The following is a 20,515-nucleotide window of genomic DNA, read 5'->3' as shown; positions in this document are numbered from 1 at the left end:
AAATATTATTACCATGCAGAAAAAGGATGCAAGCTCTCGCAAAGCTTAGCTTTTAGCTAGTTATAAAATGTGTATGACTGTAGTCATCATCCTTCTTTACTAACACATTTTAACCAGTTGTATCATTTCAGCATCATGGCTACTGACTTCATCTTGTCTCTGGAGCAGAGGAAGTTCTATGATGACAATGGATACCTCGTGATCAATAAACTCATTGATTTTGAGAGCTTGTATACATTCAAGTAAGTATTTGCTTATTATCTGTGCTGCATATCTATATTATACTGGTTATCTATTGCAGTAAAATTTTAAATATTAAACGATAAAATATGAAAGAACATCAGTGTTAAGAGGGTACGCTAACACTGTTTTTCCATAAAAACATATTCCCCAATTTACTCCGTGGACAATGCGTCTAGACAAATGTTTTCTTTTATACAATATCTGTGAGAATGTGGTATTTCTCCGGTCGAGCCGGCCCATTCGTGCCGAAGCATGGCTCTCCCATGTACACGTTTCTTCGTTTAAATTCTACTGCACCCGCATTCCCTCTTAAGGGTAAATGTGTACACATAAAAAAATGCACATAGTACACCATTCCCAAATAACTATTTGGGAATGGTGAGGCAAAATGATGATGATGTTATAAAATTTTTTTAAAGGTAAGTAGTTAATTATGGAAATAATATATTTAATATTTATGGCTTTTTAAATTAGTAATTCAAACTCAACTCAATTTTTTTTATTCAGAATAAATTTTTGCAAATATTTTCTGAAAGTCTACATGATGCCTACCACCAGTTTGGGAACTAACCCGGCGAGAAGAACCGGCGTAAGAAACTCGCACGGGGCCCACTTTATTGACCAAAAAAAGTGAGAAAAAATTTAATCTTTTAAAATAAAGTTTACAATGCTGTAACTTAAAACTTAAATTAAACATGACCTAAAATTTTCATTTGTTGACTTAAATCAGTGTTTTTTAAATCTATTGGTCGCGGCCACCTGGGGAGTCGCGAAGCTTTTGTAGGAGGGTCGCCAGTGGTTGAGAGAACTAGTTCAGAAATTTTTTTTTTTAAAGATTAATTTATTACTTAATTGGAATAATTTTTAACAAAAGGATATATTATTCATAAAAGACAAAAAAGGTAAGTGTTGGGTGTCGTGAAATATTTTATTCATACAGGGGTCGCAAAAAGGTTAAAAATAGTGCCCTAAATAATTTTGCTGTACTACAATATGATGTCAGTATTCTTATAACTTACAACTTTATTGCTAATAATAATCATGCAAGGTCAACAACGTAATTATCATTTGTTTAGTAGAAATAAAAACATTATAACTTTAAAAAATCGGTCAAGTGCGAGTCGGACTCGCGCACAAAAGGCTCCGTACCGTTATATACCGAAAGTTGGAAACAAGTAATGGTTTAAGGTTTATAATTGATAAGTTTTATTTTTATGAAATTAAAAGGTTTTTGATTTATTTATTTTATTTTATTGATTTTTGGAAAACTTACAACTAACATACACATAGAATTTAAATATACAATACAAGAAGGCCAATTAAAAGTTCCCACAGATAGAAAAGTGCTAATAAAAACAAGACAGCGATAGACGATGGTCACAATAATTTAGAATTTTAGAAACAATTTAGAAAAACAGAACAAGAATTGTAATAGGGCGATTCCGCTAGAGACGACCCTCAACACGAATTTTTAAATTATAGCATTTGTTACATTTTTTTATTGTATTATAAATAAAAAGATGTATATTTACTAGCAAAACACCTTTTATGAGTAAAAATTGTAATTTGAATGATTTAGAGCATTTTGAAGTGATATCATCTAACGGCGCGAGAAAAACTGCTTATGCCACACATGATCATTTTTACTCTAAATCACTATCTCAAAGTTGAATTGCATTACATAATATTTACTGTATAATATAAGTTTCTATTTCGGTGCAAAAAAAACAACAATTTTGAAATAGTTTTCAAACATTATTAAAGGAAAATTGCCATGGTTGCACCCGCGATAAAAAAGGTACAAAAGTTTAGTTTTCTCGCTAAAATAAGTTGTTAATAATTTAAAACTTCGTGAAAGTAAGGAGAAATGCGAGGGAAATTAGAATTAATCATTGGAACAAACTATTTTATTATTTTTAATAAAAAAACAGAACCTTTAAAGTGGTTGCGCCCGCGATCGAAGCAGTACAATTGGAAATACAACAAATTATTTTTTGAGTATTCTAGTGATTTTCGTCTTATTTCATATTGTTGAGGTAAACAATAACGTTAGATTATATTTGTTATTATTACTTTACATGTAATTACGAGATTTATAAAAATTTGAATGGAGTCACATCGTGTTTTATATTTTTCGAAATATTTCATGTATTACTTAACAGATGTTTCAAAATGATGATTTGTATTCTTTTATTTTTAAATATTTTAGAAGAAATGTTACAAATGACAGGAAAAATCATAAATATTTAATATTTTTCTTTGAAAAAAATTTTTTTACTTATAATTCACCCATATTCTTTTAAATTATAAATATCAATTTTGAATTAAAGGTGTGCTGTAGTTCGGTTTTATAACAGTACATCGAAAAAGGTTTGCTAAAGTTACATTATTTAATTGTTTTTAGTGATTTAGATGATTTCTTTTCTCAGATCGATAAATGACTGATAATTAAAAAATAATAAAATTTTAAATAGTATTATTACAATTTACTAATAATATTATGTATTGCATATCAAAAATGTAGAAATAAGTCGCACACTTATGAATAAATTCAATTTCTTTAGACTCGTTGCGCCCGCGATATTCTGATGTTGCACCCGCGATCGTGAAAATTGTTAATAATTCCTAGTACTAATTACTTAAATTAATTGTATCTAGTTGAATCATTTCTTTGTCTTATACACTTTTGAAATATGGGTTAATAAATTACTAAAAGTTCCACAATTAGCAGTATTCTCAAATGAACTCGTCCGAGTTCTTAATAGAGGACCAATTTGGTTGCACCCGCGATAGTACTTCAAACATGTTTTGTGGCTTTTCTTAGATTTAATTTTAGTTTTCATTTACAATTTATGATTGAACTAGTTAAAATGTATCCCTTCAAAAGATAATTTATTAATAAATGTGTTTTATTTTGTCAGTAGGACGCTTTAAGTGCGTCAAAATGTTGCACCCGCGATAATGGAATCGCCCAATAACGTATTAAGTAATAGAATTGCGCAGGTTACAATTAAAATAGAAATTATTAAATTCTTTCTTGAAAGTTGTTACATTTTTTTTTTTATATGAAATAAGGGGGCAAACGAGCAAACGGGTCACCTGATGGAAAGCAACTTCCGTCGCCCATGGACACTCGCAGCATCAGAAGAGCTGCAAGTGCGTTGCCGGCCTTTTAAGAGGGAATAGGGTAATAGGGGAGGCTAGGGAAGGGAAGGGAATAGTTGAAGGTAAGGAAGGGAATAGGGTAGGGGCTAGGAGATTGGGCCTCCGGTAAACTCACTCACTCGGCGAAACACAGCGCAAGCGCTGTTTCAGGCCGGTTTTCTGTGAGAACGTGGTATTTATCCGGTCGAGCCGGCCCATTCGTGCCGAAGCATGGCTCTCCCACGTATAAACATTGGTAAAGAATAGGTCCACATCAATTATTCGAGATATTTCATTAAACATTCTACTAGCCCTGATCATATAAGAATATTGCCGATAATTAGTACTATAGTGTTGAATATGCAGTAGGTCACGCTTTCTTCTCGAGGCTGCTGGAACGCGAAGTTGGATTGTGCTGGTGAGATGAGCGCAATCCGCTGAGCTGTTGGCTAAATTAATAAGAAGAGCCAGGTCTGATACTTTTCGTCTAGCAGATAAAGGCAGTAGATGGAATTTTTTGCAGCGATCTAAATAGTTGTTCAAGTACGTTCCAGATCTGAATTGCACGTATCTAAGAAATTTTTTCTGTATGTTTTCAATACGGTTAATATATAAGTATGTCATAAACTGGGTTCCAAACAGACGAGCAGTACTCGAGATGGCTGCGCACAAAACTACAGTAAAGGATTTTAAGAGTTTTAATGTTTTTGAAATTAGCGGAGACGCGTATTATGAATCCCAAAGCTTGAGCGATTATTTTAATAATATCGTCTATATGACAATCAAATAAAAGTTTAGAATCAACCGTAACGCCCAAGTCTTTTATCTTGGTAACTCTAGTTAAGGATATATCTGTAATTTTCGTCGTAGTGAATGAGGGTGGTCTTACCGAGTAAAGCTACATACGTAACATTTGGTGCTATTTAGATCTAGTTGGTTACGACGGCAGTAGTCAAGGAGTCTATTAAGATCCTCCTGCAGGCGAATAGCATCGTCAATGGTTGTGATTTGTTTTAAAATTTTCAAGTCATCAGCAAATAGGAGTACCTTTGAATATTTGAAACATTCGATAATATCGTTGATAAAAATATTAAATAACAAGGGTCCCAATAACGAACCCTGAGGTACACCTGATGGTATGAACATAGGCCTAGACGTGTAACCATTAAGAACAACAGATTGACATCTATTGTCAACGTAAGAGGAAAACCATCTAAAGAGGTTATCCCTAATTCCTATCGCAGACAATTTGCGCAGCAGTGTGTGAAGATCCAGACGGTCAAAACATTTTGTAAAATCAGTGTAGATTATATCGACCTGCGTGCGCTCAGACATACACTCAGACAAATAGTCGCTACAGAGTATGAGATTGGTAGCAGTGGACCGCCCACGCATAAATCCGTGCTGACATGTAGTGATAATTGGACTTAGGATAGGATACAGCTGATTATAAATTATTCTTTCAAGTAGCTTTGCAAAAAGACACAGTTTGGATACAGGCCTATAATTACTAACTACGTCCTTCGGCCCTTATTTGTGTATAGGCGTTATGAAGGCCGATTTCCAGATAGACGCCACGACTCCCTTGGTGAGTGATCTTCTATAGAGTAACGTGAGCGGAGGGGTCAAATTTATTTTTATATATCAGTTGATTTAATGAAAGTTAAATTAAGGTTAACCATTTATGATGTAAGTGAGGTGCATTGGGGTAATCTCGTAAAGTTTTTGGAAGAGTGAGTAAGTATATTGTGTCATTGTTTCTACTTTAGAAGACGATTTTGTAATATTGTTACCTATAACTCTATCATTTTAGTTATAATAAACATATTTCCATATAAATTGTATATTTTTAGTTCAAAAGTATTTACGGATTCTGATATAACTACCTTTTTAAAATATAACCCTATTTTTACTTTTCATGGGTAATTTCGAATAACAGCCAAAACACGACCTAATGTAATAAAACATTTAAGGCACATATTTATGTTTATTCTATTTTACCCCATACAAAAACATTGTGCATACAAGCCATAGAAGACACCAAACTAATTTTTGTACCGCAAAATTTTCGAAACTACCCCATCGGAGACGGAGATGTCCTCAACATTTGGAGCAAAGAAATAAATAGGTAAGAACAATAAAAAAGCCAACATTAGATATTATTGTATTTATTTAGTACCCAGCAAAACTATAACTAACGAACTAAAATAGGAACACATTTTTTGTTTAAAATAAAAATAATTTTTACTCAGTCTCGTAAACAGCTAAATCAAAATTAAAACTAAATTTAAAAAAGGAAGTAGTTTTCAATTGCAGAGGAAAGGCCCTAGCCTTAGCTCTGCATTTAAAAACCACGTCAGCAGTCAGCTCCCGAGCAGTTGACACCTGCAAATAATAAAAGTGGCTTCTTCACTCAAACCATTTTTATATAGCGTACAGGTTCCCTAGAACAATTTTTTTTTATTATTTCACATTTACCACTTTAGAAGAGTCTCTCTCGCAAACTATTCAGGTTAGAAAAAATGATATTTGAAACCTCAATATGATTATTGAAGACCTATTCATAGACCATCCCGCATGCATAGGTTAGATGAATTTATTTTGTTTCAGTTGTACCTATGGGGACCCCTAACATTTGTAATAATTTCTCGATTTTTTATGCTTAATGCTGTTCACATACTACATCTACTTACCAAGTTTCAACAGTATAGCTCTTATAGTTTCGGAGAAAAGTGACATACGGAATTATAGCTCTTATAGTTTGGGAGAAAAGTGACATACGGAATTACGGACGGACAGACAGATATATACAGACAGACATGACAAATCTTTAAGGCTTACGTTTTTTGCCATTTGGCTGAGGAACCCTAAAAAAAAAGAGCGAAGTGCGAGTCTGACTGGCGCACGAAAAGTTTTGTACAATCGTCAATCTCTCTTATTCATATCAATCTCATGTATTGCATGCCCCATATTTAGCAATATACAATGTGTCCCGACACCGGTGTCCGATCCCTTAATGTCGTGATCTATGGCATATTTTATCGACAAATTGGCTCTCAAATTTTTTCTCTCTCTCACGGTTGTAAAATGGCAGCCATTTTAGTTTTTTCCAGGCTTTCACACTAATCTGACCAGTACTTCTCATATCCTATGAAGATTTGTGTATTTTTTAATTAATGGCTTTTTGTGAAAAATATAGCACATTAATCTGGTTCTTTTTTGTTTTATAAAGATAGAAGAGGTTTTCATCTTACATAAATTCTTTATTTCAATGCTCTAAGTCAGATAGTTTTTAAGTTATAACGATTTTCCTATGAAGTATAGGTCAGATTAGTATGAAGTCAGTGAAAAATTTTGTTTTCAAAAGTTGGAGAAAAAAAATTTGAACTCATGATTTATGGCATATTTGAGTGACAAATTGGCTTTCAAATATTTTTATTCTCCAACTTTTGAAAAAAAAATTCTCTGGCTTCATACTAATCTGACCTATAGTTCATAGGAAAATCGTTATAACTTCTAAACTATCAGACTTAGAGCATTAAAGTAAAGAATTTATATAAGATGAAAACCTCCTCTATTTTTTTTAAATAAAAAAGAACCAGTTTAATGTGCTAGATTTTTCACAAAAAGCAATTAATTAAAAAATGAACATTTTTTTTTCTTAAACTTTGGTTTTTCTATGTTTGATTCCACAAGATTTATAACATATTGCCTGTGTAAGCATAGTCCACAAGTTTAGCTATCAAATGAGACCTTTTTTATCTTCATAGGATATTTACATGAGAAGTAGTGGTCAGATTAGTGTGAAAGCCCGAAAAAAACTAAAATGGCTGCCATTTTACAACCGTGAGAGAGAGAACAAATTTGAGAGCCAATTTGTCGATAAAATATGCCATAGATCATGACATTAAAGGAACGGACACCGGTGTCGGGACACATTGTATATAAGTCATATTCATAGAGTTCTTCTTTTCACTCCTAAAATACGAAACCTTAAAAACTATATCATGTCGAAATATTTTAACAGTTAAAATTAAATATGAATTATGCACATGCAAATATAAAACATGATATGTATTATGTACTTATTGTTTATTTTGTTATTAAAATAAAAATAAAAAAATAAACTTATTAAGATTTAAGACCCATGTCAATGTCATAATAATTTAAGTATTTTGTTTATTATTACAATAAAGGAAAATAAATAATGTTGTAAATGCAATCTTCTTTCGCCAAGTTCTTCTTACTGTAACATACTAAACTTTTTATATAATATTAGTACTTACCGATAATAATATAATTAAGGATTTCTTTATTATATTTTATTATTTCATTTTTTCCAGGAAGAGGTTTATTGAACTCAGCAAGAATCCCTCAGAGAAAGGTTTCATCACGATCGTGAAGGATCCCAACTTGACCATCAAAGGGCTGAAGGGCGAGGATGTTATTAATAAGGTGTTATTGAAATTTTCAGTTATATAGCTATATAGTCAGGGGACACCACAACAAAAATTTTTTTGATTACTATTAAGCAAATTTTTTGTGAGCGAAAAATCTTGAAAGTGGTAGCTAGCAGAGATAGAAAGGACTTTGATTTGATGGTCCTAAAATATGGATTGTTCTATTTGTAGGACAATGTTACTCTTGAATTATATAACTATTAACCTACCAAATACCAATATACAAAAAATCTGCTGGTAAGGGTTCCGTAATCCGTTTTAGGGTTCTGTAATCAACAAAACTGGGTTGACTACGGTACCCTAAAACGGAACCCTAACAGCTAAATTTTTGTATATTGGTAGGTTAATATGTAGTTATATAATTTATTAGTAACATTGTCCTACAAATAGTACAATCCATAATTATTTTAGGACCATCAAATCAAAGTATGAAATCTCTGTTTGCTACCACTTTCAAGATTTTTCGCAGATAAAAAATATGTTGTTTGTGTTATCAAAGTGAAGCTACACACAAAAAAATAGTTTGATAGTAATAAAAAAAATGTTTTAGGGCTCCCTGACTAATATTCTTATGCATTGACTAATAAAAACTTACATTCTCTATACTCTATATCTTACACAATCTTTTCCCTTATCTGTCGAAGTTCAAATGTTCCGAAGAGACATGACCCAGCAGCTGCGAAACCTCGCCTGCTGCGCGTGGTCTCGCAGCTGCTGGGTCATGTCTAGCTGTCTCTGTCACGCACTCATAGATAGCATTGTTCTGTCTCTGTCACACACAGATGCAGGAGGTCCACTTCGACTCGGTGTTCAGCGGGTACACGGAGCACCCTCGCCTGCTGCGCGTGGTCTCGCAGCTGCTGGGGCCATCGCTCCGCTGCACCAACAGCATGTTCATCAACAAGCCGCCTGGCACGGGGGAGCATCCGCCGCATCAGGTAAGGCTACTAGGTTAGGCTACTAAGTATTGTGTGTTTTGAAGTGTACATAACTAGACTTCTTTTTTAAAACCATTTGACAACTTGACGCTCCCGCTTCGCAGTCGCTTGGTCGCGTAGGTTTGAACAAAGCATTACTCACAACGCGCCTAAGGAAGTTTCACTTCGAAAATAATTTATTTTCCAAAAATACATAGTATTATGATAAATCCCCACACTAAGCGTAGGTAGCCTGTGGGGCCTATCAAAAATTTTCTGGGCCTATCAAAAATTTTCTGGGCCTATCAAAATTTTTCTTCAAAATGATACATTTATAGTACGGAACATTTTTTTTTTTATTACTATCAAGCAAATTTTTTGTGAGTAGCTTCATTTTGATAAGACGAACAATATTTTTATTTGCGAAAATTCTTGAAAGTGAGCTAACAGAAATAGAAAGGATTTCATATTTTGACTATAAGAAATATTTTTTCTGATGATTTTTATGGATAATACATTTTTTTATACTCTCAATCCCGTTACCTGTAGCTTGAATAAAAAAATTAACGCAACAGACAACTGTCAACTTCGCCGGTCAAAGTTAAGGTTAAAGTTAAAGCTAAATTTAGCCGTTAACTATAACTTTAACCTTAACTTTAACCACGCCTCTGGTGCAACCCACCCTTAAAAAATAATTTAATTCTAAATACGGCCCTGGATATTTTGTTACATTTCAAATAGTTATCCTAGATGACGACAGATGGCGCTTTAGAAGTAATATGATAATAAAAGCTATATAAGTACCGTTTTAGCTATTAAATGTATTTAAGACAAAGTGTATAACAATTTAAAGTATTCAAGTATGATAATTGCAATAAACTTATGAAAAATTAAACGCAGTTACGTTTGTATTATCTTTCAAAGGTTTGGCCATCTAGTGTCAAGTAGTATAATTAACGCTGAAAGCTGAAATGTTCTTATATTTATCAGAATATCAGAATGTCTGTCGGAGTAACTTTGACATTGTAAAACACAATACTTCATCCTTTCCTTGTTAAAAACGCAAAAAACACAAATTTATTGGAATTCTCATTACGTGTGCACGTGACAAACGCCGAAAGTGTACTGACTTAAGCCCCGCCCACAATGATGACGTCAGGACCTAGTTGAAAATCACAGTGCACACTTGCTTAGGCCAGCTCCTCTCTATATTAGCTCCATGGTGCGAACCAAAGGTCTACCCATTAGTCCACAGACGCTCACGTTCAAAAGACACCTAAAAATCCATACTTTCATACTTAATATTATAAATGCGAAAGCGTGTCTGCATCATACTCTTCACGCTAAAACCATTTAAGTGATTTTGATGAATAGACAGTAGAAACGTTATTTTTTCCTGTAGCCCAATTTATAAGAAAATATCGAATTAGTAGCAGTATACAGCAGTACACTACGCAGTCGCTCATATTCATCGATTGGATTTCGCATCGATTGGATTTCGCATCGATTGGATTTCGCATCGATTGGATTTCGATATAGGTATTGTTCAAATTAGAGAATACTGCAAGTTTCATCAAAATCGGTTCAGTACTTTTCGAGATACAGAATTTTAATTCTTAATGACATACAATTTTGTAGTCAGTTTTATCTTTTTAAAATACTATTTATTGTGTAAAATATTTTATTTAATCATCTACTAAATATACATTTTTAGCAATATAATCTGAATTTGCATAGATATGAACGTCATCAAGCATAATTATCTTGTTAGAATGCATAACGTTTTTAATTAGTAGTTTGTACTCATACTGCAGAGACGAATATTATTTACTTAACTGTAATTAAATAAAGATTTTGACACAAGCCCCATACATTATCTGTTAAACTGGTCATTAGATGTTACAACTGACATCATCATTAAATCTCTCCGAGTGCAGCCATAAGAGACGTATTATAATGTCACTAAATACAACTCCGTTGCGCCAAAATTTGCGCGTACACATACGCTATTCAATTGTTATCGCGGCCTGATCACTGATCAGTAAATCTACCATGAGTTTAAAGCTATAACATTTTTCGATACTCGATATACCGACTACCGTAAATTTTTAATATGTCTTTTACAGCGCCTCTAGCGGTTACTTGCGGAACTGAAATCGCCATTCTAAATATTCACGTAGTCGGTATCGAGTATCGATAAATACTATAGCTTTAAACTCATGGGAGAGCTACAGGCCGCTTGGGAGTTGAACTTTAAAGCGTCACTAGCGTATGTAGTAGAGAAATGGCGTCGGTCGAATGGCGTGCGTCAGTGATGCTAACTGTTCAAAAAATTTCCTCCTAGGGCAAGTTGAAAACCCACTAAATTTCAAGCAAAACTACTATAACCCAAATATTATTTATCACTTGGGGTACTTTCCACTAAAAGATCGAAACGCTGAAAATACTACTTCCGGGATAAAATGTATCCTATGTCCTTTCTCGCGAGTCAAAGTATTTCCATACCTTTGCAAAATAGATTCAGCGCTTTGGACGTGACGAGGTAACTGACAGACAGACACACTTTCGCGTCGGTCGTCTGTCTCACTGGCTTATGAGAGTAAAAGTAATAGAGAGTGCTCTTGTGTACTGCGCACACGCTTGGGCACTATAAATTACTCCTGCGAAACCGGCCACCGTCGCGTCACCGAAAACGGTGTGGGGAGTTATTAACTTATTACATAATGTTATGTATGTTGTATATCTACAATATGTTAAATTTCCAGGACCTAGCCTACTTCCCGTTCCGTCCGGCGCACCTGATCACGGCGACGTGGACGGCGGTGGACCACGTGACGGTGGACAACGGCGCGCTATGGGTTATACCCGGCTCGCACAGGGCGCACACCCTGTACGAGCACGGCCAGATGCCGGTGAGTTAGGTGACTTAAACCAAGACCTAGCCTACTCCGGCACGTTCCGGCGACGTGAACGGCGGTGGACCACATGGCGGTAGAGAACGGCGCGCTGTGGCTCATACCCGGCTCGCACAAGCTGGACACGCTGTACGAGCACGGCCAGATGCCGGTGAGATGAGTGCTTAGGCCGCGTCCCCATCCAACACGGCGCGGCGTCGTCACCGTGCCGTGCCACGACACGACGACGCCCCGAGCCTCTATTCAGTTTGATTGAAATCTGAAAATATTTGCATCACGCGACTTTGATAGGTATTTTCATATTAATAAGTATTACATTTTGTGTTTATGGTGCAGATTGGCATGCCTAAGGATGCAGACTTTACATTTTACTTGCTACATTTCAATGTGCTTTTAAGACATAACCTTCACAATTCCAGGGTGCACTAAAGCTGTACCACGGCATACTGTCCGGCGGTCCGAGCGGGCCGCGCGCGCCGCTGGAGATGGCGCCGGGCGACACCGTGTTCTTCCACCCGCTGCTAGTGCACGGCTCGGGGGCCAACGTCTCCAAGGTATTGTCATAGTTTAAATATTGTCGTAGATGATGATGGTCTATAGTCTATACTCTATACTCTATAGCAGGGGTCACCAAATGGCGGTAGGACGTTCGTTGCGTTAAGCGTGCGCCCGGCGCGGCCACCCGCGAGGCGTACTTGTTTCATGTCATCCCAGCAGCGCTGCGTGAGTCGGTTCAGCCGTCGCACGCAGCGCGTGCAGCGGTGCCCGCCCCGCGGGCGACGGCTTGACAATCTAGACGTGACAAATGGGCTGATTAGCTGACACCTTTATAGTACGTCGGCGTCGTCGTCTGTTGGCTAGGTAATATAATAATAATAATAAAGCCTTTTATTTCCTCGATAAACATCATTTTAGCAAACATTATTTTTCTATTCTAAACAATAATAAATAATCACATGCATAATTAAAATTCCAATACAAAAAACAAAATTAATATTAAACAATCAAAATAAGCAAAAATTGTAATAATAATATAAATCAAAATTTACAAATATAATATTATGATTCTAAATAAATCTAAAAAAATATTTAATTCATTTGTTTTTTATTTAATTCATTATAATTCATTAGTTTTTTATTATTATTTTATTTTTGATTAATTATTATTTTTAAGTTATTCTATGTCATAATCAGAGATCGGAATTGGGTGTGTGGAAATACCTAAAGTTTGCAGCGGGACATAATATGGAGCTGTTACAACCACTTAAGTTAAACCGGTTTTGGATTTTACCGGTTCAGTTTTGTATTTTTTTAACATGTTCCTTACCTTTGAAACATCGATTACACACACCGAAAAAAAGATTAAAACCACATTAGCATTTTGCAGACATGTAAAATTCTGTTTGGCCGACAAAGAAAAATTGAGACTAAAAAATTAATTTAGAACTGTATAAGCAGCTTGTAAATGTTTATAGTTCGGTGTTTCAAAGGTAAGGAACATGTTAAAAAAAAATACAAAACTGAACCGGTAAAATCCAAAACCGGTTTAACTTAAGTGGTTGTAACAGCTCCATATTATGTCCCGCTGCAAACTTTAGGTATTTTCACACACCCAATTCCGATCTCTGATTATGACATAGAATAACTTAAAAACCACATTAGCATTTTGCAGACATGTAAAATTCTGTTTGGCCGACAAAGAAAAATTGAGACTAAAAAATTAATTTAGAACTGTATAAGCAGCTTGTAAATGTTTATAGTTCGGTGTTTCAAAGGTAAGGAACATGTTAAAAAAAATACAAAACTGAACCGGTAAAATCCAAAACCGGTTTAACTTAAGTGGTTGTAACAGCTCCATATTATGTCCCGCTGCAAACTTTAGGTATTTTCACACACCCAATTCCGATCTCTGGTCATAATATATGCATAATTGAAATTCCAATACAATAATTAAAAAACAAAAATTAATATTAAACAATCATAATAAGCAAAAATAGTACTTATTAATAATATAAATCAAAATTTACAAAATATATATTATTATAATATAATTCTAAACAAATCTAAAAAAGGTAATTCATTCTTTTTTTTTATTATTATTATTTTATTTTTATTTATTTATTACTTTATAAGTTATAGTTATAAGGGAGAGCGGGTCCCCTTGACGAACGCCTCTACATATATCTATTTTACTACCTTTTTTATCAAGAATTACTCTACTTGTGCTTTTCTTATATATGTATTGTATAAGCTCTATGGTTTCCGATGGTACTTTACATTTTTGCAAGGCTCTCCACATACTGTTGTGGGAAATAGAGTCAAATGCTTTGGCATAATCGATGAACGCTAGGTAGAGTGGGCGATTCCTTTCTACATATTTCTCTATCACTAACTCTAATGAATGGATATGGTCTATAGTTGAGTATGTGCTTCTGAATCCTGCTTGTTCCACTGGCTGGTACTCCTCGGTATACGAGTACTTAGCTAGGCGTTCTTCGAGACAAGAGGCAAACAACTTGTAGAGATTCGATTGCAAACTAATTGGTCGATAGTTACCGATATCATTAGGATTCCCTTTTGGTCGATAGTTACCGATATCATTAGGATTCCCTTTTTTGTAGAGCAGTACTATGTCTGAATTTCCCCATTCAGAGGGAATTTTTCTTTCGTCTAGGATCTTATTGAACAGTGTGGTTAGAGGTTTTGCTAATAAAGCCTTCCCTATTAAAATTACTTCATTTGATATGTTATCTGGACCGCTACTTTTATCCTTTTTGAGTGACTTTATCTTGCTTAAAATTTCTTGAATCGTAATCTTTATAATGTTGCATCATTTTTTTGTAGAGGTACAGTTATCTTGTTTGACTGTTCTTTGTAAGCGTAGAGTTTTTTATAAAAATCTGTGGCAGCTTCTATTATTCCTGACCTCGATATTGTTTCTCTATTGCTTGTACTGTTTCTCAAAGAAGGTATCCATTTTTTAGTGCTTGTTAGTTCTCTCAGTCCCTTCTTTACGCTTTCTGACTTCTTGAGATGTTTTTCTATTTTTGATAGTCTGTAGTTTTGATATTCCTTTCTGATCAACTTATGGATGTTTTTATATAAATATTTTTTCTCTAGTTTTTCTGCAGTTGATAGATGTTTTTTATTTGTAAGTTCATTTCTTCTTTTTATGAGATTTTTTGTTTCATCTGAGATAGTGTAGTTTCTTTGTTTATGTATACTTTTATTGTATGATTTTAAATACTTTAAGCTCTGATCGATTGTTTGTCTAATCTTTTGATAATATGTCTCTACATCATCGTTTTCCGCTAGATTTAGACTTGAAATATTTTGTTTTAGAGCTTCAACATAATATGTCTCTTGTTCACTTAAGTTTTTCAATAATGGTTTGCTATTTTTGTATGAAATTCTAGACTTTTTCGTTTTCTTTAGCAGCAAGGTGCTTCTTACAAATCGGTGGTCGCTTGAAAAAGATAAGTTGCTTAGCACTTCAATATTTGAGAATTTGTTTTTCATATTTGAAAGTATATAATCTATCTGACTTCTTTTTTTACTAGGCGATATCCATGTCCAAATATTTTTTATCTTTTTTTTGAACAGACTATTAATTATAAACATATTATTTTCCCAACAAAATTCCATTAGTTTTTCACCTCTTTTGTCCCTTTTTCCAAAGCAGGTTTTTCCAAGTATTTTATCTTCACCTTTCATTTTTTGACCAACTCTAGCGTTAAAATCTCCCATGATTATGAGGTTTTTGTAGCAGTACTTAATATTTTCCTGTATTTGATTATAGAATTCATTTATTTCTGATTCTGCAGATTCAGAGGTTGGCGCATGAAGTCATCATCATTCAAGATGATAGATAATTTTGTATTCATATAATTCAAATGTAGTTTTTTTTTTTTTATGAAATAAGGGGGCAAACGAGCAAACGGGTCACCTGATGGAAAGCAACTTCCGTCGTCCATGGACACTCGCAGCATCAGCAGAGCTGCAGGTGCGTTGCCGGCCTTTTAAGGGGGAATAGGGTAATAGGGGAGGGTAGGGATGGGAAGGGAAGGGAATAGGGGAGAGTAGGGAAGGGAATAGGGTAGGGGATTGGGCCTCCGGTAAACTCACTCACTCGACGAAACACAGCGCAAGCGCTGTTTCACGCCGGTTTTCTGTGAGAACGTGGTATTTCTCCGGTCGAGCCGGCCCATTCGTGCCGAAGCATGGCTCTCCCACGTATAAAATATACGTAGTATACATATTCGTCCGTTTATTGCTGTAAAACTTTCTATACAATATTTTAGATATTTTTTTATGAGAAAGCCAACTCCATACTGTCCTTTAGTTTGGCCAAAATAGCAGAATATGTGATCCTCACTTTCTTCGATTGTATAGCCCAAACGTCGGATCTCTGATAATCCTATGATGTCATATTTTATGTCTGATATTGATTGTTTGAACTCTACTAATCTTTCTTCAGATAGCAATGATCTAGCATTGTATGTACAAATGTATGAAGGGTGGAGTGGAGGGTTTTGGTCCTTAACTTCCGCGGCGACCACCCGTGCTGGGAGCGTTGATTTCTTTTTCGGTTTATTGTTACTGGTGGCGTATTCGTCCTTTTCTGTTTGAGAATTTTTTATTTGCTATGCCTGATTTTCGGTATTTGATGCGACATGCTTTTCGAGTTGATATTTTTTCAGGTATGATGCGATTGAAGAATTACTGGAAGTTGATGGGTTATTATTAATTGTAGACTGCGTATGTGGTATGGCCGGTAAGTACGTAGTTTTTGACTTTTTCTGCATTTGTTTCTTTTGAGTTGATGAGGTCCCAATATTTTGGTTTTCGGTCGGACTAGCCGATAGAGCTCTCTTGTTGCTAGATTTTTCTCTGACAACTATTGTGTCATATTTTATGACCGCCGCAACACGGTTTTCTTTGTATTTTTGGAGTTGGGGGATTAAAGCTTTCCTTTTTTCCAGAACATGAGGCGGAAAGTCCTCTTTTATGTAGGAGCCCATCCTCTCCAAAGATGCTTTTTTGTGCAGTATATTTAATTTCATACCAAATGTAGTTAAAATTAGTCTGATTGGTCTTGGTTTTTCACTCTTCTTTCCAATTCTTCGGACATACTCTATGTCTCTACGGTCGCATTCAATATTCATCTTTTGACTTATAATTTTCAACATCATATTTTCTAGTTCCAGATAATTCTTTTCCTCTTCCGCAATACCGAAGAAAATCACGTTGCGCTGACGTATAATTTTTTCTAAATGTTCTAGTATTTTTTCGTGTTCAAATTGTGAGCTCTTTATTTGTTCAATTTCCGATTCGAATTTGCTGAATTTTTCATCTAACTTTGCATTAATTTTTTGTGTAATATTTTCTTCGGATTGTTTTAAGATCTGCTCATTGTCCTCTTTTATCTGTATCTCAGTGCATTTAACATATCCATCATATTAAAATTACTCTCGTCTGCCATTTCGGTATTACTAGCGCCCTCTTTATTACGATACTGTAGAAATTTATAGTGCTGATAAGTCAACTTTCGTATTAGTTTCGCTGGTTTCTTATAGATGGTGTTAGTGTGCTGTCTATTGCTTTATTGCTTAGTAGTTTATCAAATTTCTAATAGATGGCGCTTTTTTATTATATTGTCTTCGTTGACCAGCTTGATGTCAAATGTCACTTTCTGTTTACTATTTGAGCTGTCACTGTTTTATTAGGTAATGAGTGGGTAGTCATAATATTCTTGTTTTTAACTCGATGTGATTCGTAATTTTTATAATTTGAATATATAACTGTTTTTAAACATGATATTTTTCGATAAAAGTTAATTTCTCGGTCTTGTGCTATAAATGTGCTGTTCAGATGTTCGTAATTAGCTTGAATGTATTACTCACATCGGTCGGTTTTCGTTGTAAAAAGTTCTTCAGATCAGCTGTATTCTGTCTTCGTTGGGTGATCAGCTGTTTTCTTGGCGAGTTGTAATAATGTAAGTGTCCTTTGTAACTTGTCAATTATTTATTATTATTCTTATAACACTTTTTCTCAGCACTGTTTTTGTAGGTTTTTATTAATTTTGGTGCACTGGTTATTTTATTTATATTAAATAAATACGGAGCTTATTGAAAACGAATATATTAATAAAAAATCCATAGGTATCGACTGTACACCCGCGCGATCGAAATTATACTGGCCGCTGCGTGAGACGGGTGACCGTCGCGGCCGCCCGCGATGGCCAGGCGGGCGAACGGCGCGGGCGCCCGCGCCGGGCACACGCTCAACGCAGCGAACGCCCTTAAGTCAAACCCATCCGATCGACCACAGCTAACATTGAATTGACATAAACCGACCACATGACTGAGTTCCGTCAAATGCCTAGAAATCAATTTCCTCGACGGTACATCAAAAATGTACGTTGGTATTATGGAGGGTAGATGGAGGAGAACTATCTTATATTGGGGATATTTGAAAAAGTGTCCAGCTGTACGCAGTAAATAACAGTTGAAAAATCCTCCAAGAGTGGCGCTAGCTGCAGTGAAGGGTATGGAATGAATGTAGCCGTTGGTGACAAAATATAAATTGAAGAATATTATAATATAACCTAAAATAGCTGACAAAATATAAATTGAAGTATAGTAAAATATAGCCTAAAATATCTGTAATAAAAGCTGTTGCTACTGTAGCGCCACCCTAATTTAACGCATTTCAGCGGACACTTTTTACATACAGAGATAGTTCTCCTCCATCTACACTCCATAGTTGGTATAACGTTTTATGACTGTCAATTTCAGAACTACCGCAAGTCGCTAGCGGCACACTACGCGAGCGAGGAGTGTGTGTACGTGGACGTGAGCTCCGGCCCGCAGGCGAGAGTCGCGGAGGATATTGTCAACGAGGGGAAACGACGCGGCTTCGATCTTACATACGAGGCACGTGTATTTTCTATTTGGCGTTTGTTCTGTGAGCTATAGAGACAGGTATAAGTGGCAGGATGTGCCAAGTAAATAATTAATTTGCTTCATTTCATTCAGGTTACTTATTACGCATTGACGACACAAACTAGCAGCTACATAGCTCTTAAAAGCGTTTTATAAAACTCTACATTTACATTGCCGGATTAAACAAAACGTACTTAACATTAGTCTCGAATTTGGTAGTCTCATCTACCGAGCGCTAGATAGCGCTTTTGGAACTCTGCGCTTAATGAACTTGGTTTATTTGGAGTTTATGTAAAATGCTCAGAAATCAACTAAAAGTGAGTCCCCGTGCACCCCGCCTTGCTTCACTAAAATAACCTTGGAATCGCACCCTGCGTTACTACTGAGTTATTTCTTCTGCGTTATTTCTCTTCTGCGTTGTTTTTCTACCGCGTTATTTCTGTTTTTTCTTTACTGTGTTATTTTTTTTTCTTAGATGTGTCTCGTCGTGCAACATGTAACCAGGCCTTAAAAACTTAACCGCTCCTCTCTCCTCTCTTTACTTTTAAATGCTGTGTATCCTACCTGTATGTATTTGATGCATCAATGGATAACATTGCGATTACGGAGTTGTCAAATATCTTACAAAACTCGGTAGTGTTAAGGCGTGCGAACGTACTAAGATATAATATTCACTTATTTAAATTTATTGAAACTTTCAGGAGATTTGGCGTTATAAGAGCAAAAGTTTGCAAGTACCTGCCCCTAGCTCTAAGCTGTAAAGGCGTACACGGGATGGGATACATAATGTGACATTTCTTAACATGGCGGTTCGGGTATTGCATTTGGTTTTGGAATCACGTAAGACTTATTTAAGGATATACGTTACCTATATTATGTTACAAATGTTGTTAAATAATTGAATGTAAGTAGGTATATAAAAGGGTTTAGGTTTAATCAAAGTATAGAAAAATATTCCATGCGACGTTGAAAGCTGAATATTAATATATATTTTTTATTTATACGTAATGGTTAAAGCATATTTTTAGCTAAAAATTTTATCAGATAGTTTTATATAATAATACCATTAATAATTTTATATTTTGTTATTATTTAAGGTGTCATAAAATACGGAGATTAAATTTTTATATCATGGTGATTTTGATAGTAAGTATGTGATATTTTAAACTGTTATTAAATGTTTATTTTTAAAATGTCTTATCTTTTTACAGTGCGTGTCGCACTGTTACTATTTAGGGTGGGTTGCACTAGAGGCGTGGTTATAGTTACAGTTATGGTCAAAGTTATGGTTATAGTTAAGGCTAACTTTGAGCACAGAATTTGACAGATGACAGCTGGTCTGACAAGGCTTTAAATGAACGTGGGCGGGGGCGCTGCTGGTAAAGGAGAACTGTCAAAAAATGCGTTTTTGTATGATGACAGCGTTAGTTCCTTTTTACACGTTCATTTAAAGCCTTGTGAGCTTAAGGTTATCGTTAAATATGGCGTCCATTAATGACTTTAACCAAAGATTTGACATTTTGCATTGTAGTTAAAGTTATAGTTAAAGTTAAAGTCATAGTTAAAGTAAGTTGGTGCAACCCACCCTTAAGGTCTTAAGTCTAAACCCATGAATTTATTACGTTTATTTAATTATTTATTTGAATAATAGTATTTATACGGTAGATTTTTTTAATACTACGCAAATTAATATCATATCAATACCGAGACGAGGAAAGCAAACTATAGTTTGTATAGAGTTCTAGTGCTAATTGCTATTCACCAATAGATGGCGCTAGTTTATATTTCCATATTAAAAAATTCATTAATTTAGTCGATTTTTTTCAAATACTACGCACATAAATATCATATTATAATAGCTATTAGGTAGCGAGAAGAGTAAAGCAAACTAT

General features: G+C 34.9%; 1 protein-coding gene across 1 annotated transcript in view; it reads left to right on the top strand.

Moving 5' to 3' along the window:
- The window catches only part of LOC121727546 (probable phytanoyl-CoA dioxygenase), a 32,572-nt gene extending 12,960 nt beyond the window's left edge, over positions 1 to 19,612 (top strand). Inside the window, exons 2-8 of the mRNA XM_042115423.1 lie at positions 132 to 242; positions 7,731 to 7,842; positions 8,630 to 8,785; positions 11,530 to 11,676; positions 12,099 to 12,233; positions 18,477 to 18,614; positions 19,325 to 19,612. Coding sequence (XP_041971357.1) covers positions 136 to 242; positions 7,731 to 7,842; positions 8,630 to 8,785; positions 11,530 to 11,676; positions 12,099 to 12,233; positions 18,477 to 18,614; positions 19,325 to 19,384 — 855 coding nt within the window. The 5' untranslated portion in view covers positions 132 to 135 and the 3' untranslated portion in view covers positions 19,385 to 19,612. The remainder of the gene's footprint in view (positions 1 to 131; positions 243 to 7,730; positions 7,843 to 8,629; positions 8,786 to 11,529; positions 11,677 to 12,098; positions 12,234 to 18,476; positions 18,615 to 19,324) is intronic.
- The last annotated feature ends 903 nt before the right edge of the window (positions 19,613 to 20,515 follow it).

Source organism: Aricia agestis, chromosome 6 (assembly GCF_905147365.1).
Source record: "Aricia agestis chromosome 6, ilAriAges1.1, whole genome shotgun sequence".
NCBI lineage: Eukaryota > Metazoa > Arthropoda > Insecta > Lepidoptera > Lycaenidae > Aricia > Aricia agestis.
The sequence above is the reverse complement of the archived record's forward strand: the minus strand, read 5'-3'. Positions and strand labels throughout refer to the sequence as shown.